We start from the raw sequence: 25,899 nt of genomic DNA on the forward strand, positions 1-25,899 counted from the left end.
TGAGAACAATAGCTATACTTGTAAATTACACGTGTAAAAGTTTATAAATTGACCCCTGGTCTAATAAGTGATACAGTAATTGGGACCCAGCTGGGGTGATCTAGAAGGCGTTCCCTCCTCCACTCCCCTTTGGAAAATATGTAGATATCCAGGCGCATAGTTGATGGTTTAATGATGATTACGTGGGAAGTCCTGTTTTGGCGGCGTTAGCCTGGGGCGGGAGCAGCTTGGCCTGTCTTTGTCCGGAATGCTGTTTTGTTTTCTTTTAGATCGGCTCTGGTTCTGTAGAGTGGACTCTACCAAACGGGGCCTCTTATACAAAATAAGAGGGACTGGAGTTGAATGACATTTAGTGTTAATTTTAGTACAAAAATTTTTAAACGCAATTTGAATGTAGACCCCTTGAAGGATTATCAAATACTAGTGCGATTTCATTTAAAACACTTATGGGAGTCACATATTAAAGCGGTCAAGCAAATCTTTGTGAAGCGACCAGGCACAAAGCTAAGTAATCTTTTAAAACTATTATTTGTGGCATTATACTTACAGCCATTGCAAGTTTGTAAGCCCCGACAAAACCTTTTCTGGGAGTTGACTTACGTTATTATTAGAAATCCCCCTAAAAAGAAGAACGCAATAGGCATTGTACATGTAATCTTCCGCCAAGCATAGTTTGCAAAGCTTTGCTTGGCATCCATATATATTTTTATGAACAAAATGTAATAAGTTTACTTGTTAATCACGAGAAGCGGTGCTTAGGGGGCAAGCGGCAGCTCCTCACATCCGTCCCTATTGAGATTTTATTTAAAAACAACTGTCCGAGTCACTTACTAGCAAAGGCAAGAAAATCTTTGGTAAGCTTGTTTAATATTCTGCTTTAAATGTTGAGACGGCAAACGTTGGAAAAGAGTATTCCACCCATTCTTAAAAGGAAGTTATGATGCGGTATTTGCGGATACTTCAGAATGGATGTCTGAGAGTTTGTTGTTGTTGCTGCAATGTCTGGTCCTACCTAAGGTCAATTTAATAAAACTTTTACACGTGTAATTTACAAGTGTAGCAATTGTTTTAGAGTCTGAGAACAATAGCTATACTTGTAAATTACACGTGTAAAAGTTTTTTTAAATTGACCCCTGGTCTAATAAGTGATGCACTAATTGGGACCCAGCTGGGGTGATCTAGAAGGCGTTCCCTCCTCCACTTCCCTTTGGAAAATATGTAGATATCCAGGCGCATAGTTGATAATTTAATGATGATTACGTGGGAAGTCCTGTTTTGGCGGCGTTAGCCTGGGGCGGGAGCAGCTTGGCCTGTCTTTGTCCGGAATGCTGTTTTGTTTTCTTTTAGATCGGCTCTGGTTCTGTAGAGTGGACTCTACCAAACGGGGCCTCTTATACTAAATAAGAGGGACTGGAGTTGAATGACATTTAGTGTTAATTTTAGTACAATAATTTTTGAACGCAATTTGAATGTAGACGCCTTGAAGGATTATCAAATACTAGTGCGATTTCATTTAAAACACTTATGCGAGTCACATATTAAAGCAGTCAAGCAAATCTTTTTGAAGCGACCAGGCACAAAGCTAAGTAATCTTTTAAAACTATTATTTGTGGCATTATACTTACAGCCATTGCAAGTTTGTAAGCCCCGAGAAAACCTTTTCTGGGAGTTGACTTACGTTATTATTAAAAATGTGCCTTTAAATAAAAACGCAATAAGCATTGTACATGTAATCTTCCGCCAAGCATAGTTTGCAAAGCTTTGCTTGGCATCCATATATTTTTTTATGAACAAAATGTAATAAGTTTACTTGTTAATCACGAGAAGCGGTGCTTAGGAGGGCAACCGACAGCTCCTCACATCCGTCGCTATTGAGATTTTATTCAAAAAAAACTGTCCGAGTCACTTACTAGCAAAGGCAAGAAAATCTTTGCTAAGCTTGTTTTATATTCTGTCTTAAACGTTGAGACGGCAAACGTTGGAAAAGATTATTCCACCCATTCTTAAAAGGAAGGTATGATGCGGTATTTGCGGATACTTCAGAATGGATGTCTGAGAGTTTGTTGTTGTTGCTGCAATGTCTAGTCCTACCTAAGGTCAATTTAAGAAAACTTTTACACGTTTAATTTACAAGTGTAGCCATTCTTTTAGAGTCTAAGAACAATAGCTATACTTGTAAATTACACGTGTAAAAGTTTATAAATTGACCCCTGGTCTAATAAGTGATACAGTAATTGGGACCCAGCTGGGGTGATCTAGAAGGCGTTCCCTCCTCCACTCCCCTTTGGAAAATATGTAGATATCCAGGCGCATAGTTGATGGTTTAATGATGATTACGTGGGAAGTCCTGTTTTGGCGGCGTTAGCCTGGGGCGGGAGCAGCTCGGCTTGTTTTTGTCCGGAATGCTGTTTTGTTTTCTTTTAGAACGGCTCTGGTTCTGTAGAGTGGACTCTACTAAACGGGGCCTCTTATACTAAATCGGAGGGACTGGAGTTAAATGGCATTTAGTGGTATTTTTAGTAGAATAATTTTTAAATGCAATTTGAATGTAGACCCCTTGAAGGATTATCAAATACTAGTGCGATTTCATTTAAAACACTTATGCGAGTCACTTATTAAAGCAGTCAAGCAAATCTTTGTGAAGCGACCAGGCACAAAGCTAAGTAATCTTTTAAAACTATTATTTCTGGCATTATACTTACAGGAATCGCAAGTTTGTAAGCCCCGAGAAAACCTCTTCTGGGAGTTGACTTACGTTATTATTAGTAATCCACCTACAAATAAGAACGCAATAAGCATTGTACATGTAATCTTCCGCCAAGCATAGTTTGCAAAGCTTTGCTTGGCATCCATATATATTTTTATGAACAAAATGTATTAAGTTTACTTGTTAATCACGAGAAGCGGTGCTTAGGGGGCAAGCGGCAGCTCCTCACATCCGTCCCTATTGAAATTTTATTTAAAAACAACTGTCCGAGTCACTTACTAGCAAAGGCAAGAAAATCTTTGGTAAGCTTGTTAAATATTCTGCCTTAAATGTTGAGACGGCAAACGTTGGAAAAGATTATTCCACCCATTCTTAAAAGGAAGGTATTATGCGGTATTTGCGGATACTTCAGAATGAATGTCTGAGAGTTTGTTGTTGTTGCTGCAATGTCTGGTCCTACCTAAGGTCAATTTAATAAAACTTTTACACGTGTAATTTACAAGTGTAGCAATTGTTTTAGAGTCTGAGAACAATAGCTATACTTGTAAATTACACGTGTAAAAGTTTTTTTAAATTGACCCCTGGTCTAATAAGTGATGCAGTAATTGGGACCCAGCTGGGGTGATCTAGAAGGCGTTCCCTCCTCCACTCCCCTTTGGAAAATATGTAGATATCCAGGCGCATAGTTGATGGTTTAATGATGATTACGTGGGAAGCCCTGTTTTCGCGGCGTTAGCCTGGGGCGGGAGCAGCTTGGCCTGTCTTTGTCCGGAATGCTGTTTTGTTTTCTTTTAGATCGGCTCTGGTTCTGTAGAGTGGACTCTACCAAACGGGGCCTCTTATACTAAATAAGAGGGACTGGAGTTGAATGACATTTAGTGTTAATTTTAGTACAATAATTTTTAAACGCAATTTGAATGTAGACCCCTTGAAGAATTATCAAATACTAGTGCGATTTCATTTAAAACACTTATGCGAGTCACATATTAAAGCAGTCAAGCAAATCTTTGTGAAGCGACCAGGCACAAAGCTAAGTAACCTTTTAAAACTATTATTTGTGGCATTATACTTACAGCGATATTAAATATGTAAGCTCCGAGAAAACCTTTTCTGGGAGTGGACTTACGTTATTATTAGAAATCTCCCTACAAATAAAAACGCAATAAGCATTGTACATGTAATCTTCCGCCAAGCATAGTTTGCAAGGCTTCGCTTGGCATCCATATATTTTTTTATGAACAAAATGTAATAAGTTTACTTGTTAATCACGAGAAGCGGTGCTTTGGGGGGCAAGCGGCAGCTCCTTACATCCGTCCCTATTGAGATTTTATTTAAAACAACTGTCCGAGTCACTCACTAGCGAAGGCAAGCAAATCTTTGGTAAGCTTGCTTTATATTCTGCCTTAAATGTTGAGACGACAAACGTTGGAAAAGATTATTCCACCCATTCTTAAAAGGAAGGTATGATGCGGTATTTGCGGATACTTCAGAATGGATGTTCGAGAGTTTGTTGTTGTTGCTGCAATGTCTGGTCCTACCAAAGGTCAATTTAATAAAACTTTTACACGTGTAATTTACAAGTGTAGCCATTGTTTTAATGTCTGAGAACAAAAGCTTTATTTGTAAATTACACATGTAAAAGTTTTATTAAATTGACCCCTGGTCTAATAAGTGATACAGTAATTGGGACCCAGCTGGGATGATCTAACAAGAACTGCTTGGCATCCATATATTTTTTATAAAGAAAATGTAATATGTTTATTTGTTAATCACGAGTAGGTGTGTTTAGGGAAGAAATCGGCAGCTCCTCACGTTCTATTGAGATTTTATTTAAACCAACTATAAAAAAAAAGTAAGGTCTCTGCTTAAGAGCCAGAAGGCTCATCAGGCCGGCACTTATCTCCGGTTTCAGTAGCATGAAGCGACTAGGAGTATTTATACTCCCCCCTGGATGGGATGCTGGTCCATCGCAGGGTTACCCCCAGCATTACACCGGTACCCATTTATACACCTGGGTGGAGAGAGGCACCGTGAGAGTAAACTGTCTTGCCCAAGAACACAACACAATGTCCCCGGCCAGGCCCCGAACCCAGACCACTCGATCCGGTGTCGAGCACACTAACCACGAGGCCACCGCGCCTCCCACTTAAGCCGACTCCCACGCACTTATTAGCAAAGTCAAGCAAATCTTTATGACGCGACTTGGCACAAAGCTAAGTGATATTTTAAAGCTTTTATTTGGGGCATTATTCTTACAGTCATTGTAAATTCTTGAGCCCCAAGAAAATATTTTTGTGGGAGTTGACTTATGTTGCTATTATAAATTTACCTACAATGAAATAAAAGCATAATAAGCAATGTACATGGAATCTTAAGCAAGGCATAGTCTACAAAGCACTGCTTGGTATCCATATATTTTTATATAAAAAAACACGTAATAAGATTACTTTTTAATTACGAGTAGTGGTGTTAAGGGGAGTAATGGCCAGCTCCCCATGTCCCCATTCGAACCCACTTTGGTAAGCTTGTTTTATATTCTGCCTTAAAAGATGAGACGGCAAAGGTTGGAAAAGATTATTGCACCCATCTTTAAAGGGTAGGTATGATCCTGTATTTGCGGATACTTCAGAATGGATGTCTGAGATTTTGTTGTTGTTGCTGCAATGGCCGGTCCTACCTGGTCTAATAAGTGATACAGTAATTGGGATCCTGGGGTGATCTAACAGGCGTGCACTCCTCCAATCCTTTTTCAGTGGAAAATATGTTGTGATCCAGGTGCACAGTTGACCCTTATTTTAAATAAGTGGGAATGGAATTAAATAACATCTAGGGTCAATTTTAGAACAATAAAGTTTAACTACACTTTAATTGTAGACGTCTTGAAGGCTTTTCAATTACTGGTGAGATTTCCTTTAAAACATTTGTGCAAGTCACTTATTAACAAAGTCAAGAAAATCTTTGTGAAGCGACCCAGGACAAACCCAGGTGATATTTTCAAACGTTTATTTAAACCATTATACTTACAGCCCTTGTAGACTTTTGAGGCCTGAGAAAACTTTTTCTGGGAGTTGACTTATGTTATTATTAGCAATCGACGTACAAGTAAAAGCATAAAGAGCAATGTACATGTAATCTTCCGCAAAGCATAGTTTACAAAGCACTGCTTGGTATCCATATATTTTTATAAAGAAATGTAATAAAGTTTACTCGTTAATCACGAGTAGGTGTGTTTAGGGGAACAAGCGGCAGATCCTCACGTCCCTATTGAAATTTTATTTAAACCAAATATGGGAGTCACGTATTAGCAAAGTCAACCAAACCTTTGTGACGCACAAAGCTAAGTGATATTTTAAAACTTTTTTGTGGGGGGGGGGGGGGCATTATTCTTACAGCCATTCTAAATTCTTGAGCCCAGAGAAAACTTTTTGTGGGAGTTGACTTATGTTGCTATTATAAATGTACCCACAATTATGAAATAAAAGCATACAAAACAATGTACATGTAATCTTAAGCAAGGCATAGTCTACAAAGCACTGCTTGGTATCCATATATTTTTATATAAAAAAAGTGTAAAAAGATTACTTTTTAATTACGAGTAGTGGTGTTAAGGGGAGTAATGTCTAGCTCCCCACGTCCCCACTCAAACCCACTTTGGTAAGCTTCTTTTATATTCTGCCTTAAAAGTTGAGAAACTAGATATTTTAAGCAAGAGCCGATACAACGTAGATTTGATTCTAGTGGTGTCCACCACTAAAAAACGCCGAAATAAAAATAACGCCGATCAGATCAAGCCACTGATCCAACGTACACCGACAGGAAAATTGTCCACGGTTGCTTGCTTCAAAACTCTTAAAAGTTGAGACGGCAAAGGTTGGAAAAGATTATTGCACCCATGTTTAAAGGGAAGGTATGATCCTGTATTTGCGGATACTTCAGAATGGATGTCTGAGAGTTTGGTGTTGTTGCTGCAATGGCTGTTCCTACCTGGTCTAATAAGTGATACAGTAATTGGGACCCCTGGGTGATCTAACAAGCGTGCCCTTCTCCAATCCCCTTTCAGTGGAAAATAAGTGGTGATTTAGGTGCACATTACGTGGGTATCCTGTTGTTGCGACGTTAGCCTGGAGCGGGAGCATCTCGACCTGTCTTCGTCTGGAATCAGTGCTGTTTTCTTTTTTAGATCGGCTCTGACTCTGTAGTGCGAACTCTACTAAAAGGGGCCCCTTATTTTAAATACGTGGGGATGGAATTAAATAACATTTAGTGTCAATTTTAAAAGAATAAAGTTTAAATACAATTTAATTGTAGACGTTCTGAAGCCTTCTCCATTACTGGTGAGATTTCCTGCAAAAGATTTGTGCGAGTCACTTGATAACAAAGTCAAGAAAATCTTTAGGAGGTGACCCGGGACAAAGCATTCCCTTGTGGTAAGAAAATTTCGTAATTCCCATCATCTGCCCTATGAATACCATTAGAGGTAATGTTCATAAACTTTAGATCTTCCTGAGACACGGCCAAGTTCGCATCCTGAGGCTCGGAAAAGTCCTGCTCGAACATTTTCTTGATGGCCGAAGGTGCCATTATCTCCTTACAACTCGTCACAGGGACGAACTTGCCAATCGAGGCTTCGTTGCTTGCTATTTCTCGTGTGGCGATGCGATGGCATCCAGCTGTCATCTCAATTTCATTTTCATGATTTCTATGGTTTCTGGCTCCTACTTCTCCCCAGCCCAACGTTGTTCGTATAGCGTAGGGGTCATTCGACCTTCCAGGAACTATGGATCTTGGTTTTAGGGCACGAACGCAATTGTTGCCAATTAATAAGCCGATGTTCAAGTTCTCTTCATATACAAATTCCGGGCGAGGAATTTGTCCGCGCTGGCCTGGTATATGTATTCTTGTGTACGCCTTAGGGAGGGGTATATCTACTTTACCGTCAAAACGTGATACTACCAGATCGTCAATTCTTTGTGTGTCGATTTTCTCTATGGCGTGCATGGTGCCCAGTTCTAGCTGAATGACAGGACCAGTTACTCCAAGCTTGTCTATTACGTCGTCGGTGACGAAACAGGTATCACTCTGGTCATCCAGCACAGCATAAACCTTCACTCGGCGATCTGGGTCATTCTTATGATGAATCCATACCGGAAGGATCATGGAGGTTGTAATGTCACTACAGTTCACACAATTGTTCGTTGCTCTGATAGTTTCCTGTGTGCTTTCTTCTCTTCTCTCTTCAGCTGAGAAGCGATGGAGGGCAGTTGCATGTGGCTTCTTACACACCTCTCACTGGGTTTTCCGATTGCATTGTCGAGCTGTGTGACCTTGATTAAGGCAGGAAAAGCATATTCCTCTTGACATGCAAAATTCTAGCCTCTCTTTGAGCGGCCTTTACAAGAAGTTCTTGCAGGTGGATAGACCATGTTTTCCTTTACACAGCACGCACAAACTCGCGTCCGGGGGGTTCTTGCATGACGACTCATTGCCCGTAGTGTTTAAAGAGATGCCATGTCGCTTCTTCCTTTCCTTTCTTTCGGGCTTTCGCCTCATCTTATCCACAGGAGAGTTTCTCTCGTTTTCCAATTCCTTCCTCGTTGAAGTTAAGGCGTCGTGCAAAAGTACGGGATGATTGGCGTCTAGGGATGCTTCTTGCGTAAACTCAACGAAGTTTGTGAAGGAGTATTCGCCACACTTCGCCCCCCTAGTTCCTTTGCGCTTTCTCTCCACCTATTGCCGTAGAAGGTGGGCAAGCGAGCTGCGAGTTGTCGTATTGTGGAGTAACTTTCGAGCTCCTTTAAGTACTTCACGGATTTCATCGTTTCTTGCGTCATAATAAGAAAATCGCTGAATTCTTGTAGGTCTACGCTTGTTACGCACGGCGTCCAGTTTCTAAGCTTGTCCCTGTATGCTTCATAATTTCTGAAAGGGTTTCCGAAGCGTTCTTTCAGGGTTTTTCTTGCTCTCATGTAAGCATCTTCGGTTCGCAATCCTAACAGTCCGCTGATCGTTTTTTGCGCTGCTCCGCACGTGTATTCGCCTTAATAGTAAAGCTTGTAATTGGGGCGAACAACTTGGTCTTCGATCAGTGCATCGAAGGCGTTTTCCCATTTTGGGTACTCTAATATGTTTCCGTCGAAAACTGGAGGCTTAGGGACCGGAACCGTCATCCTTCGCAATAATTCGACTTGCGTCTTCTGTATTTCTGCGTTTTCTTCCGGGATACGCCAAATTTGGGAATTGAAGTGATGTTCTGATTCTGAACTCCTCGCTGATTGGATGATATCGCGATGAACAAGGGGCGTGTTGACATCAAGTCGCGAGGGGATCTGGAACGATGTTCCGGGCTTGTATTTGGGATGTTTTCGTTCGCATCTGATGATTGCTTTAGCGTTCTAACAACAATAGGATTGTTAACTTGATTATCCTTTTCCTTAATTTCCTTGCGGGCAGCTTTTTGCGCTTGGGGCCGACCGTTTGTCTCAAAGTCGGAAATTCTTTCTTTTTCGGTTTGTTTAGTTGATTTTTCCGTGGCTTCTCGCAGAACGATAGTGTCGTTTAATTTAGATTCTTGCAGAATTTTCTGAATAGCTTTAGCCGCGGAAAGTTCCCCATGGAATTCTTCTTGCTCATCTAAACGCTCGCGCTCCTTTTCTTGAAAATTTAATTCGTCTCGCAGCCTTTCAATTTCCTGTCGCCTTTTGAGTGTGTCCAATTTCGCCTTTCACGACGATCGAACGGACGACGCCGATCTCCTGGAGCGTAATGATTGTTGCGAGATGAGCTCAACTCTTCCCATTACTTGGTCTTTAATTTTGACCTTACTTTCAACTAAACATTCTAACGCTGCATTTTTTACGTCGAGGAACTCGTCATGTTTCTCTTGTTCCCTTCCCGGAAGTCCTAATCTCATCAAAAGATCAGTCACGTTTTCATGTGCGGCTTGGAAGGTGTTCAAGTCAACTTCTAAACCGTCTTTGTAAGCATTTAGTTTTATGAGGTCCACCGGCTCTCTTAATGGTTCATAGATAGTGTTCATACGCCATCAACGATGTTTGCCGTTTCTTCGTGCCGATTTCCAAGTCGAATTCTAGACCCCTTTCTAGACGTTCGGTTATTGAGATTTTATTTAAAACAACTATTGGAGTCACTTATTAGCAAAGTCAAGCAAATCTTTGTGACGCGACTTGGCACAAAGCGAAGTAATATTTTAAAACTTTTTTGGTGGGCATTATTCTTATAGCCATTCTAAATTCTTGAGCCCCGAGAAAACTTTTTGTGGGAGTTGACTTATATTGCTATTATAAATTTACCTACAATTATGAAATAAAAGCATAATAAGCAATGTACATGTAATCTTAAGCAAGGCATAGTCTACAAAGCACTGCTTGGTATCCATATATTTTTAAATAAAAAAAATGTAAAAAGATTACTTTTTAATTACGAGTAGTGGTGTTAAGGGGAATAATGGCTAGCTCCCCACGTCCCCACTCAAACCCACTTTGCTAAGCTTGTTTTATATTCTGCCTTAAGAGTTGAGAAACTAAATATTTTAAGCAAGAGCCGATACAACGTAGATTTCATTCTAGTGGTGTCTACCACTAAAAAAACGTCGAAATAAAAATAACGCCGATCAGATCAAGGCACTGATCCAACTTACCCCGACAGGAAAATTGTCCACGGTTGCGTGCTTCAAAACTCTTAAAAGTTGAGACGGCAAAGGTTGGAAAAGATTATTGCACCCATGTTTAAAGGGTAGGAATGATCCTGTATTTGCGGATACTTCAAAATGGATGTCTGAGAGTTTGTTGTTGTTGCTGCAATGGCTGGTCCTACCTGGTCTAATAAGTGATACAGTAGTTGGGAACCTGGGGTGATCTAACAAGCGTGCCCTCCTCTTATCTCCTTTCAGTGGAAAATATCTGGTGATCCAGGTTCACAGTTGATGGTTTGGTGATGGTTACGTGGGTATCCTGTTGTTGCGGCGTTAGCCTGGGGTGGGAGCATCTTGGCCTGTCTCTGTTTGGAATGCTGTTTTCTTCTTTAGATAGGCTCTGACTCTGTAGTGCGAACTCTACTTAAAGGGGCTCCTTATTTTAAATAAGTGGGAATGGCATTAAATAACATTTAGTGTCAATATTATAGGAATAAAGTTTAAATACAATTTAATTGTAGACGTCTTGAAGTCTTTTCAATTACTTGTGAGATTTCCTTTAAAACATTTGTGCGAGTCACTTATTAACCAAGGCAAGAAAATCTTTGTAAAGCGACAAAGGACAAACCCACGTGATATTTTAAAACGTTTATTTAAACCATTATACTTACAGCCATAGTAGACTAGTGAGGCCTGAAAAAACTTTTTCTGGGAGTTGACTTATCTTATTATTGTTAATCTCCCTGTAAATAAAATCATAAAGAGCACTGTACATATAATCTTCCGCAAAGCATAGTTTACGAAGCACTGCTTGGTATCCATATATTTTTTATAAAGAAAATGTAATAAGTTTACTCCTTAATCACGACTAGGTGTGTTTAGGGGAGCAAGCGGCAGCTCCTCACGTCCCTATTGAGATTTTATTTAAAACAACTATTGGAGTCACTTATTAGCAAAGTCAAGCAAATCTTTGTGACGCGACTTGGCACAAAGCGAAGTAATATTTTAAAACTTTTTTGGTGGGCATTATTCTTATAGCCATTCTAAATTCTTGAGCCCCGAGAAAACTTTTTGTGGGAGTTGACTTATATTGCTATTATAAATTTACCTACCATTCTGAAATAAAAGCATAATAAGCAATGTACATGTAATCTTAAGCAAGGCATAGTCTACAAAGCACTGCTTGGTATCCATATATTTTTATATAAAAAAAATGTAAAAAGATTACTTTTTAATTACGAGTAGTGGTGTTAAGGGGAATAATGGCTAGCTCCCCACGTCCCCACTCAAACCCACTTTGCTAAGCTTGTTTTATATTCTGCCTTAAGAGTTGAGAAACTAAATATTTTAAGCAAGAGCCGATACAACGTAGATTTAATTCTAGTGGTGTCTACCACTAAAAAGAACGTCGAAATAAAACTAACGCCGATCAGATCAAGGCACTGATCCAACGTACACCGACAGGAAAATTGTCCACGGTTGCGTGCTTCAAAACTCTTAAAAGTTGAGACGGCAAAGGTTTGAAAAGATTATTGCACCCATGTTTAAAGGGTAGGTATGATCCTGCATTTGCGGATACTTCAGAATGGATGTCTGAGAGTTTGTTGTTGTTGCTGCAATGGCTGTTCCTACCTGGTCTAATAAGTGATACAGTAATTGGGACCCTGGGGTGATCTAACAGGAGTGCCCTCCTCCAATCCCCTTTCAGTGGAAAATATCTGGTGATCCAGGTGCACAGTTGATGGTTTGGTGATGGTTAATTGGGTATCCTGTTAATGCGGCGTTAGCCTTGGGTGGGAGCATCTTGGCCTGTCTTCGTTTGGAATGCTGTTTTCTTTTTTAGAAAGGCTATGACTCTGTAGTGCGAACTCTACTTCAAGGGGCTCCTTATTTTAAATAAGTGGGAATGGCATTAAATAACATTTAGTGTCAATATTATAGGAATAAAGTTTAAATACAATTTAATTGTAGACGTCTTGAAGTCTTTTCAATTACTGGTGAGATTTCTTTTAAAACATTTGTGCGAGTCACTTATTAACCAAGGCAAGAAAATCTTTGTGAAGCGACCCAGGACAAACCCGCGTGATATTTTCAAACGTTTATTTAAAACATTATACTTACAGCGATCGTAGACTAGTGAGGCCTGAGAAAACTTTTTCTGGGAGTTGACTTATCTTATTATTGTTAATCTCCCTACAAATAAAATCATAAAGAGCACTGTACATATAATCTTCCGCAAAGCATAGTTTACGAAGCACTGCTTGGTATCCATATATTTTTTATAAAGAAAATGTAATAAGTTTACTCCTTAATCACGACTAGGTGTGTTTAGGGGAGCAAGCGGCAGCTCCTCACGTCCCTATTGAGATTTTATTTAAAACAACTATTGGAGTCACTTATTAGCAAAGTCAAGCAAATCTTTGTGACGCGACTTGGCACAAAGCGAAGTAATATTTTAAAACTTTTTTGGTGGGCATTATTCTTATAGCCATTCTAAATTCTTGAGCCCCGAGAAAACTTTTTGTGGGAGTTGACTTATATTGCTATTATAAATTTACCTACCATTCTGAAATAAAAGCATAAAAAGCAATGTACATGTAATCTTAAGCAAGGCATAGTCTACAAAGCACTGCTTGGTATCCATATATTTTTATATAAAAAAAATGTAAAAAGATTACTTTTTAATTACGAGTAGTGGTGTTAAGGGGAATAATGGCTAGCTCCCCACGTCCCCACTCAAACCCACTTTGCTAGGCTTGTTTTATATTCTGCCTTAAGAGTTGAGAAACTAAATATTTTAAGCAAGAGCCGATACAACGTAGATTTCATTTTAGTGGTGTCTACCACTAAAAAGAACGTCGAAATAAAAATAACGCCGATCAGATCAAGGCACTGATCCAACGTACACCGACAGGAAAATTGTCCACGGTTGCGTGCTTCAAAACTCTTAAAAGTTGAGACGGCAAAGGTTTGAAAAGATTATTGCACCCATGTTTAAAGGGTAGGTATGATCCTGTATTTGGGGATACTTCAGAATGGATGTCTGAGAGTTTGTTGTTGTTGCTGCAATGGCTGTTCCTACCTAGTCTAATAAGTGATACAGTAATTGGGACCCTGGGGTGATCTAACAGGAGTGCCCTCCTCCAATCCCCTTTCAGTGGAAAATATCTGGTGATCCAGGTTCACAGTTGATGGTTTGGTGATGGTTAATTGGGTATCCTGTTAATGCGGCGTTAGCCTGGGGTGGGAGCATCTTGGCCTGTCTTCGTTTGGAATGCTGTTTTCTTTTTTAGAAAGGCTATGACTCTGTAGTGCGAACTCTACTTCAAGGGGCTCCTTATTTTAAATAAGTGGGAATGGCATTAAATAACATTTAGTGTCAATATTATAGGAATAAAGTTTAAATACAATTTAATTGTAGACGTCTTGAAGTCTTTTCAATTACTGGTGAGATTTCCTTTAAAACATTTGTGCGAGTCACTTATTAACCAAGGCAAGAAAATCTTTGTGAAGCGACCCAGGACAAACCCGCGTGATATTTTCAAACGTTTATTTAAAACATTATACTTACAGTGATCGTAGACTAGTGAGGCCTGAGAAAACTTTTTCTGAGAGTTGACTTATCTTATTATTGTTAATCTCCCTACAAATAAAATCATAAAGAGCACTGTACATATAATCTTCCGCAAAGCATAGTTTACGAAGCACTGCTTGGTATCCATATATTTTTTATAAAGAAAATGTAATAAGTTTACTCCTTAATCACGACTAGGTGTGTTTAGGGGAGAAGGCGGCAGCTCCTCACGTCCCTATTGAGATTTTATTTAAAACAACTATTGGAGTCACTTATTAGCAAAGTCAAGCAAATCTTTGTGACGCGACTTGGCACAAAGCGAAGTAATATTTTAAAACTTTTTTGGTGGGCATTATTCTTATAGCCATTCTAAATTCTTGAGCCCCGAGAAAACTTTTTGTGGGAGTTGACTTATATTGCTATTATAAATTTACCTACCATTCTGAAATAAAAGCATAATAAGCAATGTACATGTAATCTTAAGCAAGGCATAGTCTACAAAGCACTGCTTGGTATCCATATATTTTTATATAAAAAAAATGTAAAAAGATTACTTTTTAATTACGAGTAGTGGTGTTAAGGGGAATAATGGCTAGCTCCCCACGTCCCCACTCAAACCCACTTTGCTAGGCTTGTTTTATATTCTGCCTTAAGAGTTGAGAAACTAAATATTTTAAGCAAGAGCCGATACAACGTAGATTTCATTCTAGTGGTGTCTACCACTAAAAAGAACGTCGAAATAAAACTAACGCCGATCAGATCAAGGCACTGATCCAACGTACACCGACAGGAAAATTGTCCACGGTTGCGTGCTTCAAAACTCTTAAAAGTTGAGACGGCAAAGGTTTGAAAAGATTATTGCACCCATGTTTAAAGGGTAGGTATGATCCTGCATTTGCGGATACTTCAGAATGGATGTCTGAGAGTTTGTTGTTGTTGCTGCAATGGCTGTTCCTACCTGGTCTAATAAGTGATACAGTAATTGGGACCCTGGGGTGATCTAACAGGAGTGCCCTCCTCCAATCCCCTTTCAGTGGAAAATATCTGGTGATCCAGGTGCACAGTTGATGGTTTGGTGATGGTTAATTGGGTATCCTGTTAATGCGGCGTTAGCCTGGGGTGGGAGCATCTTGGCCTGTCTTCGTTTGGAATGCTGTTTTCTTTTTTAGAAAGGCTATGACTCTGTAGTGCGAACTCTACTTCAAGGGGCTCCTTATTTTAAATAAGTGGGAATGGCATTAAATAACATTTAGTGTCAATATTATAGGAATAAAGTTTAAATACAATTTAATTGTAGACGTCTTGAAGTCTTTTCAATTACTGGTGAGATTTCTTTTAAAACATTTGTGCGAGTCACTTATTAACCAAGGCAAGAAAATCTTTGTGAAGCGACCCAGGACAAACCCGCGTGATATTTTCAAACGTTTATTTAAAACATTATACTTACAGCGATCGTAGACTAGTGAGGCCTGAGAAAACTTTTTCTGGGAGTTGACTTATCTTATTATTGTTAATCTCCCTACAAATAAAATCATAAAGAGCACTGTACATATAATCTTCCGCAAAGCATAGTTTACGAAGCACTGCTTGGTATCCATATATTTTTTATAAAGAAAATGTAATAAGTTTACTCCTTAATCACGACTAGGTGTGTTTAGGGGAGCAAGCGGCAGCTCCTCACGTCCCTATTGAGATTTTATTTAAAACAACTATTGGAGTCACTTATTAGCAAAGTCAAGCAAATCTTTGTGACGCGACTTGGCACAAAGCGAAGTAATATTTTAAAACTTTTTTGGTGGGCATTATTCTTATAGCCATTCTAAATTCTTGAGCCCCGAGAAAACTTTTTGTGGGAGTTGACTTATATTGCTATTATAAATTTACCTACCATTCTGAAATAAAAGCATAATAAGCAATGTACATGTAATCTTAAGCAAGGCATAGTCTACAAAGCACTGCTTGGTATCCATATATTTTTATATAAAAAAAATGTAAAAAGATTACTTTTTAATTACGAGTAGTGGTGTTAAGGGGAATAATGGCTAGCTCCCCACGTCCCCACTCAAACCCACTTTGCTAGGCTTGTTTTATATTCTGCCTTAAGAGTTGAGAAACTAAATATTTTAAGCAAGAGCCGATACAACGTAGATTTCATTTTAGTGGTGTCTACCACTAAAAAGAACGTCGAAATAAAACTAACGCCGATCAGATCAAGGCACTGATCCAACGTACACCGACAGGAAAATTGTCCACGGTTGCGTGCTTCAAAACTCTTAAAAGTTGAGACGGCAAAGGTTTGAAAAGATTATTGCACCCATGTTTAAAGGGTAGGTATGATCCTGTATTTGCGGATACTTCAGAATGGATGTCTGAGAGTTTGTTGTTGTTGCTGCAATGGCTGTTCCTACCTGGTCTAATAAGTGATACAGTAATTGGGACCCTGGGGTGATCTAACAGGAGTGCCCTCCACCAATGCCCTTTCAGTGGAAAATATCTGGTGATCCAGGTTCACAGTTGATGGTTTGGTGATGGTTAATTGGGTATCCTGTTAATGCGGCGTTAGCCTGGGGTGGGAGCATCTTGGCCTGTCTTCGTTTGGAATGCTGTTTTCTTTTTTAGAAAGGCTATGACTCTGTAGTGCGAACTCTACTTCAAGGGACTCCTTATTTTAAATAAGTGGGAATGGCATTAAATAACATTTAGTGTCAATATTATAGGAATAAAGTTTAAATACAATTTAATTGTAGACGTCTTGAAGTCTTTTCAATTACTGGTGAGATTTCCTTTAAAACATTTGTGCGAGTCACTTATTAACCAAGGCAAGAAAATCTTTGTGAAGCGACCCAGGACAAACCCGCGTGATATTTTCAAACGTTTATTTAAAACATTATACTTACAGTGATCGTAGACTAGTGAGGCCTGAGAAAACTTTTTCTGGGAGTTGACTTATCTTATTATTGTTAATCTCCCTACAAATAAAATCATAAAGAGCACTGTACATATAATCTTCCGCAAAGCATAGTTTACGAAGCACTGCTTGGTATCCATATATTTTTTATAAAGAAAATGTAATAAGTTTACTCCTTAATCACGACTAGGTGTGTTTAGGGGAGCAAGCGGCAGCTCCTCACGTCCCTATTGAGATTTTATTTAAAACAACTATTGGAGTCACTTATTAGCAAAGTCAAGCAAATCTTTGTGACGCGACTTGGCACAAAGCGAAGTAATATTTTAAAACTTTTTTGGTGGGCATTATTCTTATAGCCATTCTAAATTCTTGAGCCCCGAGAAAACTTTTTGTGGGAGTTGACTTATATTGCTATTATAAATTTACCTACCATTCTGAAATAAAAGCATAATAAGCAATGTACATGTAATCTTAAGCAAGGCATAGTCTACAAAGCACTGCTTGGTATCCATATATTTTTATATAAAAAAAATGTAAAAAGATTACTTTTTAATTACGAGTAGTGGTGTTAAGGGGAATAATGGCTAGCTCCCCACGTCCCCACTCAAACCCACTTTGCTAGGCTTGTTTTATATTCTGCCTTAAGAGTTGAGAAACTAAATATTTTAAGCAAGAGCCGATACAACGTAGATTTCATTCTAGTGGTGTCTACCACTAAAAAGAACGTCGAAATAAAACTAACGCCGATCAGATCAAGGCACTGATCCAACGTACACCGACAGGAAAATTGTCCACGGTTGCGTGCTTCAAAACTCTTAAAAGTTGAGACGGCAAAGGTTTGAAAAGATTATTGCACCCATGTTTAAAGGGTAGGTATGATCCTGCATTTGCGGATACTTCAGACTGGATGTCTGAGAGTTTGCTAAGCTTGTTTTATATTCTGCCTTAAGAGTTGAGAAACTAAATATTTTAAGCAACAGCCGATACAACGTAGATTTCATTCTAGTGGTGTCTACCACTAAAATAACGCCGATCAGATCAGATCAAGCCACTAGGGTGATCTATTAAGCGTGCCCTCCTCTTATCTCAGTGGAAAATATCTGGTGATCCAGGTGCACAGTTGATGGTTTGGTGATGGTTACGTGGGTATCCTGTTGTTGCGGCGTTAGCCTTTGGTGGGAGCATCTCGTCCTGTCTTCGTCTGGAATCAGTGCTGTTTTCTTTTTTAGATCGGCTCTGACTCTGTAGTGCGAACTCTACTAAAAGGGGCCCCTTATTTTAAATAAGTGGGAATGGAATTAAATAACATTTAGTGTCAATTTTAAAAGAATAAAGTTTAAATACAATTTAATTGTAGACGTATTGAAGCCTTCTCCATTACTAGTGAGATTTCCTGCAAAAGATTTGTAAGAGCCACTTGTTAACAAAGTCAAGAAAATCTTTGGGAGGTGACCTGGGACAAAGCATTCCTTTGTGGTAAGGAATTTCGTAATGCCCATCATCTGCTTTATGAATACTATTAGAGGTAATGTTCATAAACTTCAGATCTTCCTGAGACATGGCCAACTTCGCATCCTGAGGCTCGGAAAAGTCCTGCTCGAACATTTTCTTGATGGCCGAAGGTGCCATTATCTCCTTACAACTCGTCACAGGGACGAACTTGCCAATCGAGGCTTCGTTGCTTGCTATTTCTCGTGTGGCGATGCGATGGCATCCAGCTGTCATCTCAATTTCATTTTCATGATTTCTATGGTTTCTGGCTCCTACTTCTCCCCAGCCCAACGTTGTTCGTATAGCGTAGGGGTCATTCGACCTTCCAGGAACTATGGATCTTGGTTTTAGGGCACGAACGCAATTGTTGCCAATTAATAAGCCGATGTTCAAGTGCTCTTCATATGGCGGGATCTCTTCGGCAATTTTCTCTATGTGGTCGTACTTGCGGGTGGTTTCCGGGCGAGGAATTTGTCCGCGCTGGCCTGGTATATGTATTCTTGTGTACGCCTTAGGGAGGGGTATATCTACTTTACCGTCAAAACGTGATACTACCAGATCGTCAATTCTTTGTGTGTCGATTTTCTCTATGGCGTGCATGGTGCCCAGTTCTAGCTTGTCTATTACGTCGTCAGTGACGAAACAGGTATCACTCTGGTCATCCAGCACAGCATAAACCTTCACTTGGCGATCTGGGTCATTCTTATGATGAATCCATACCGGAAGGATCATGGAGGTTGTAATGTCACTACAGTTCACACAATTGTTCGTTGCTCTGATAGTTTCCTGTGTGCTTTCTTCTCTTCTCTCTTCAGCTGAGGAGCGATGGAGGGCAGTTGCATGTGGCTTCTTACACACCTTGCACTGGGTTTCCGGTTGCATTGTCGAGCTGTGTGACCTTGATTAAGGCAGGAGAAGCATATTCCTCTTGACATGCAAAATTCTAGTCTCTCTTTGAGCGGCCTTTGCAAGAAGTTCTTGCAGGTGGATAGAACGTGTTTTCCCTTACACAGCACGCATAAACTCGCGTCCGGGGGGTTCTTGCATGACGACTCATTGCCCGTAGTGTTTAAAGAGATGCCATGTCGCTTCTTCCTTTACTTTCTTTCGGGCTTTCGTCTCATCTTATCCACAGGAGAGTTTCTCTCGTTTTCCAATTCCTTCCTCGTTGAAGTTAAGGCATCGTGCAAAAGTACGGGATGATTGGCGTCTAGGGATACTTCTTGCGTAAACTCAACGAAGTTTGTGAAGGATTTATTCGCCACAATCCGCCTCTAGTTTCTTTGCGCTTTCTCTCCACCTATTGCCGTAGAAGGTGGGCAAGCGAGCTGCGAGTTGTCGAATTGTGGAGTAACTTTCGAGCTCCTTTAAGTACCTCACGGATTTCATCCTTTCTTGCGTCATGATCAGAAAATCGCTGAATTCTTTTAGGTCTGCGCTTGTTACGCACGGCGTCCATTTTCTAACCTTGTCCCTCTATGCTTCATAAATTCTGAAAGGGTTTCCGAAGCGTTCTTTCAGGGTTTTTCTTGCTCTCTTGTAAGCGTCTTCGGCTCGCAATCCTAACAGTCCGCTGATCGTTTTTTGCGCTGCTCCGCACGTGTATTCGCCTAAATAGTAAAGCTTGTAGTTGGGGCGAACAACTTGGTCTTCGATCAGTGCATGGAAGGCTTATATCCCATTTTGGGTACTCTAATATCTTTCCGTCGAAAACTGGAGGCTTGGGGACCGGAACCGTCATCCTTCCCAATAATTCGACTTGCGTCTTCTGTATTTCTGCGTTTTCTTCCTGGATAAGCCAAATTTGGGAATTGAAGTGATGTTCTGATTCTGAACTCCTCGCTGATTGGATGATATCGCGATGAACAAGGGGCGTGTTGACATCAAGTCGCGAGGGGATCTGGAGCGATGTTCCGCGCTTGTATTTGGGATGTTTTCGTTCGCATCTGGTGATTGCTTTAGCGTTCTAACAACAATAGGATCGTTAACTTGATTACACTTTTCCTTAATTTACTTGCGGGCAGCTTTTTGAGCTTGGGGCCGACCGTTTGTCTCAGAGTCGGAAATTCTTTCTTTTTCGGTTTGTTTAGTTGATTTTTAGGTGGCTTCTCGCAGAACGATAGTGTCGTTTAATTCAGATTCTTGCAGATTTTTCTGAAAAGCTTTAGCCGCGGAAAGTTCCCCATGCAATTCTGCTTGCTCATCTAAACGCTCGAGCTCCTTTTCTTGAAATTTTAACTCGTCTCGCCGCCTTTCAATTTCCTGGCGCCTTTTGAGTGTGTCCAATTTCGCCTTTGACGACGATCGAACGGACGACGCCGATCTTCTGTGATTGTTGCGTGATTGTTGCGAAATGAGCTCAACTCTTTCCATTTCTTGGTCCTTAATTTTGACCTTAATTTCGGCTAAACATTCTAACGACGCATTTTTCACGTCGAGGAACTCGTCATGTTTCTCTTGTTCCCTTCCCGGAAGTCCTAATCTCATCAAAAGATCAGTCATTTTTTCATGTGCGGCTTGGAAGATGTTTAAGTCAACTTCTAAACCGTCTTTGTAAGCATTTAGTTTTACGAGGTCCACCGGCTCTCTTAATGATTCATAGATAGTGTTCATACGCCATCAGAGGTCATTCAACGATGTTTGCCGTTTCTTCGTGCCGATTTCCAAGTCGAATTCTAGACCCCTTTCGGTGCGGTTTCTACTCCGATGCTACCGACATTCTTCGAATTATTCGTTAATGACGTGACTGTTTTCTTCGAGGCTTTTATCGCAACCACGTGCTCCTTCTAAAGTATTACCTTCCTCGATATTTTCTACTTTATCGGTCTCCATTGTCTAATTTCTTTTCATAATTCTTTTCTGTTAGGGTTCTTAGAGTTCGTCAAAGCCTCGTTGTTGACTATAATGGTTTCGCTCAAGTTAGAAATCAAAACCTCGCTCCCGGGTTGTTACACGCGCAGTCGAAGACACCAAGTTGATATAAGTTTACATTTCTTTCTTTAATTGTTCCTTCATATTCCTATTCTTGTGGCCTCAGGGCTCTTATCCAAGCGGTCAACTGAAATAATTACATTAAGAATTCACCTAAATATTCGTTTTTCACAGCCAAAATGATCACAGAACTAAAGCACGTGATATCGAAAGGAACTTGAAGACAGTCAAAATCTACCGAAAATCACAAAATCTCGTAACCTTATAACCTTAAACTAAGCAAATTGATGCTTACCAACGTTCACGGGTCTTGATTTCCTAGAGAGTTTCGCTCTAACTTGTCTTCTAGTTTCCAACGTGTCTTGATCTCAAGAGTTCTTAAAGTACTTTAAGTAGAACTGAAAAGCGAGCTGTGATCTATACTTATCTATAATGCGGTAATCAAAGCGGTAGGTAAATCAACCACAAAATATTTCGTGACATATCCCGATTCTTACGGAAGCGGTAACAGGGTGAAATGATTCAAAAGATATGTACAAATACTTATTTAGCGGTTTTTGAAAGGTAGAGTATTGCAGTGTCTGAAAGGCGGAATCTTTGAAAAGAAGCAAATCTAGAAACGAAATCTTAGAATCGCTTATTTCGTATGTTAACATAATGCGTTCATCCTTAGTATTCACAGCACTGAGAAATTCAAAGAGAATCTCCCGTGTCCCATGCCAGATAACAAAAATATCATCGCTAACCCGCTTGTAGAGGGTAAGGTGTTGAGCATACAACTCAATAATGTCCCTTTCATGGTAATACATAAATACGTTAGCGGCTGTAACAGCAAAGGGAGTACCCATAGCGATTCTGTACGTTTGATGATATATGTCACAGCTAAATTCTGATTGTAAGAAATTATTCTGAAAGACTAGCCTGGTTAACTGAACCAACAGAGCAGTTTGTGCTACCTTGCCCTCTCTAAGAGCAAGAGGTCAAAAGCAATAATAGTCTTCTTGGTGTCAATCACACACATCCGCCACACACACATCCGCCGTGACAAGAAGGCAATTAGCGGGCAGCTTAATCCGCTCCAGACACTCCTCTAGACATTGGATATGTTCACCAGAGTCACGTAACACTGTAGGCATACTAATAGACGGTTTAACTAATTCGTCGACAAAAATACTAATAGGCCTAGTGATAAAAGAGTGAGAAACTGCGATAGGCCTCCCAGCTATAGGTGACTTATGAATCTTAGGAATAATATAGAACTTAGCGGGATTCAGACCCTGAGGATTATCGTCAAGACTACGAAGAAACGTATGAGAATTAGGAGGTAGAAAATGAGAGTAACTCTGAACAAGTTTTTCTCTAGTCTCAATTACCTTGTGACGTCTGAATGTCCAGTCATCTAAATTGACTTTAGAATATGTTTTAGTGTCACTTAGGTGCTTGAGAGTCTCTTTCTCTACCCATTCTGTGGAGATGCGGGCTGGTCCAAGGTTTTTGTCCGTAGCGAGAGCGCTAACCGTAGGGTCTTCCTTGATCTCACGTAATCCGCTCCGTTCTTCAGAGGACAGATTGTTTCTCTAGCGTGGTTTGTTCTGATTAAAGCTCTCCAGTAGGTCTTGACGGATACTGTACAGGCTTTCTTTGAGGTTAGGATCTTCCCGTGGGGGATTCCAGCCTGATTACTGGGTTGCCTTATGGCAAACCCAGTCAAGGTCTGCGTTTAGTTTGTTTGTTTTCTTTTTTTTTCTTTTTACTGGGTTGCCTATGGGCAAACCCAGTCGAGGTCTGCGTTTAGTTTGTTTGTTTTCTTTTTTTTTTTTTTTTTTTTTTTTTTTTTTTTTACCGTGTCGGTAAAAGTCTTGCCTGTCACTCCCCTGGTAAGTGGTGTCTTTGTGCATAGAGCCTTCTGCGCGTATTTTCTTAGGATCGAGAGGGTAGTGGAACTGCGTAGATTTCTCTGGTGGACACAGTAGAATCATTAACTTAGCCTGCAATGGCGTCGAAAGTCATGCAACGCGAATGGCGTTTTAGTGGATCCTTAAACAAAATATACCCTTATGGAGCTCAATAATGGAAAGTCAGTTGGATAAACTTGGCATGAATCTCAAAAGCGACGAGTACTGGACTTCGACAACAATCTATCGCCCGTCGAGACGAAATCAAAGTGAGCAGTATTTACCTGAAGTACATGGTAATTTGACACAATTGAGTTTCTTGTCTTCACGCACGCAATGAAATAGGAAGAGGTTTTCGCCTCTAAGAGCAAATATGTTGTTTGTTTCAATAAATATTTCGCTGGAAAAGGATTCTGTGGTATTTTCTGCCTTTGTGAATTATAATATCATGTTGTGTATTGAATTTTCGAGCTTAAGGTTCAAATGTGATATGGGAGAAGTTTTTTAGTATTGCTCTGTAAGCTGGAAGGGTTCACAGGCCTGTTGGAAGCGTGCTTGAGTTTCAACAAAATGAGCCCCAAAATCAGTGAAAACTTGTGACGCAGATGAATAATAAAGTAGCTGCTATTTCCAAAATGATGGAATTACCTGGTGATAAATAACGTCGTACGCGTCTTGGAGAGTAAATTTTGACTTTGCATAAACAAGAGTTGGGCTATTGTGATCAGTGAAAACTTGTGACGCAGATGAATAATAAAGTAGCTGCTATTTCCAAAATGATGGAATTACCTGGTGATAAGTAACGTCGTACGCGTCTTGGAGGATCATGACTAAAACACCACACAAGTACATACGGGAAACATACGAGTAACATACGAGTAACATACGAGTAACATACGGAACATACGGATACATACGAATACATACGACTGACATACGAGTAACATACGAGTAGCATACGGATACATACGACTAACATACGGATACATACGAATACATACGAGTAATACGAATGTTTTTCTCATAAAGGAAGCTCTAATTATAAGCCTTGCAAGCATTTTTCACGTCAGCAAACACGTACCCGGCTCAGTTTGAGGAAGGGGGGTGGTGTTAATAGACCCTCCAAGGCTTTCGTTAAATTTAGTCACAGTAAAATAAATTCACATGGAGTGCAAAATCCTTAAGGCGGCGAAAGACGAGATACAAAACCCTCAACTTGTGGCGCAACATTGTTTCGTTGCAAGTTCTGGTCGATGTTTCGCGTTTTTCACTTTGCGTGATCAACTTGACCCGCAAGAAAAACATTTGTTGCGGGTTGAAGAAATGCAGGGCGCTGAGTGGTTGATTTGCTAGTACAAGAGCACATTTGTTGCGCGACAAGTTGTGAGCTTGATGAAAAACGAGCAACAAAGCCAAAATTTGTTGCTCAGAGTAGATCTGCGCTTTACTTTTCGCAATAACTTTCTGCAACCCGCAACAAATGTTTTCGTTGCGCGATTAGTTGATCATGCAAGGTGAAAAACGGGAGAAATCGACCCAAACTTGCAACGAAATAATGCTGCGCGCCAAGTTTAGGGTTTTTGTATCTCGTATTTCGCCGCCTTTAGCTTGCGCTACAAGATGACAGTATATTTTGGATGTTGCTCTCGTAGATGATTATGACTGTCAGGCCAGTTTACATTTAAGACACGTAAGGAGGTCAGAGCAGGTCTGTCACAATCCTTTACCCCATTTAAACTTTCTGGCTTGATTTTGCACTGATTTTTTGCACTGATTTATCATAGGCAACTTAAGCTGAAATAGTGAAATTAAGATGGCGAATCTGATGACGTCACACGACATAAGCGACATCCAAAATATATTGTCATCTTGTAGCGCAAGCTAAGGGTTTTGCACTCCATGTGAATTTATTTTACTGTGACTGAATTTAACGAAAGCCTTGGGGGGTTGATCAACATCCCCTCCCTCCCCCCTCAAACTGAGCCTGGTACGAGTTTGCTGACGTGAAAAATGCCTGCAAGGCCTATAATTAGAGCTTCCTTTATGAGAAAAACATTCGTATTACTCGTATGTTACTCGTATGTTAGTCGTGTGTTAGTCGTATGTATTCGTATGTATCCGTATGATCCGTATGTTACTCGTATGTTACTCGTATGTTACCCGTATGTACTCGTGTGGTGTTTTAGTCATGATCGTCTTGGAGAGTAAATTTTGACTTTGCATAAACAAGAGTTGGGCGATTGTAATCTTTGTTTTGACTTCGCTCATTTCATTGTCAAACTTTATAACACTTGACAGAAAAAGAAACTTACAAAAACCCGGTATCTTGCCATCATTTAAACATGCCGCGGTAACTTAATCACGGCGCCCGCTGAATTCCGGCCATGTCACTTTCGATTTTGCAATTTACTTGAACGTAGCAAAAATCTCCCAAAATGTTTGTCGCTGATCGTAACTTTTTATATTCTATATTCACGGCTCAAAATTAATGTTGTTTTCATGTCATAAATATTTTATTCTCGATCGACCGTCCGGGAAACTTCCTTCTGCTCTTTCTGAAAACTGTGTATCAATATTCATTTGCTTTTTCATCAATATTTGTTTTGCATAAAGCAAGCTAACAGAATCTGTACCTTGCTGAGTTCGCATTTGTTAGCGTTAATAGTATTCTCGGTCAGATCATTCTGTTTTTTAGGAGGGGTTTATTGTTTTGGTCTCCCATCCCAACACTAATCCCGCGAA

At 40.0% G+C, this 25,899-nt stretch overlaps 1 protein-coding gene across 1 annotated transcript in view; it reads right to left on the minus strand.

Moving 5' to 3' along the window:
* Nucleotides 1-543: 543 nt before the first annotated feature.
* Nucleotides 544-25,899, minus strand: part of LOC138010059 (carboxypeptidase N subunit 2-like) — a 77,318-nt gene continuing 51,962 nt past the window's right edge. Inside the window, exons 10-14 of the mRNA XM_068857025.1 lie at nt 16,830-16,901; nt 11,030-11,101; nt 3,781-3,852; nt 2,703-2,774; nt 544-619 (exon numbers count right to left, since the gene is read on the minus strand). Of these exons, the coding sequence (XP_068713126.1) occupies nt 544-619; nt 2,703-2,774; nt 3,781-3,852; nt 11,030-11,101; nt 16,830-16,901 (364 nt within the window). The remainder of the gene's footprint in view (nt 620-2,702; nt 2,775-3,780; nt 3,853-11,029; nt 11,102-16,829; nt 16,902-25,899) is intronic.

Source organism: Montipora foliosa, chromosome 1, assembly GCF_036669935.1.
Source record: "Montipora foliosa isolate CH-2021 chromosome 1, ASM3666993v2, whole genome shotgun sequence".
NCBI lineage: Eukaryota > Metazoa > Cnidaria > Anthozoa > Scleractinia > Acroporidae > Montipora > Montipora foliosa.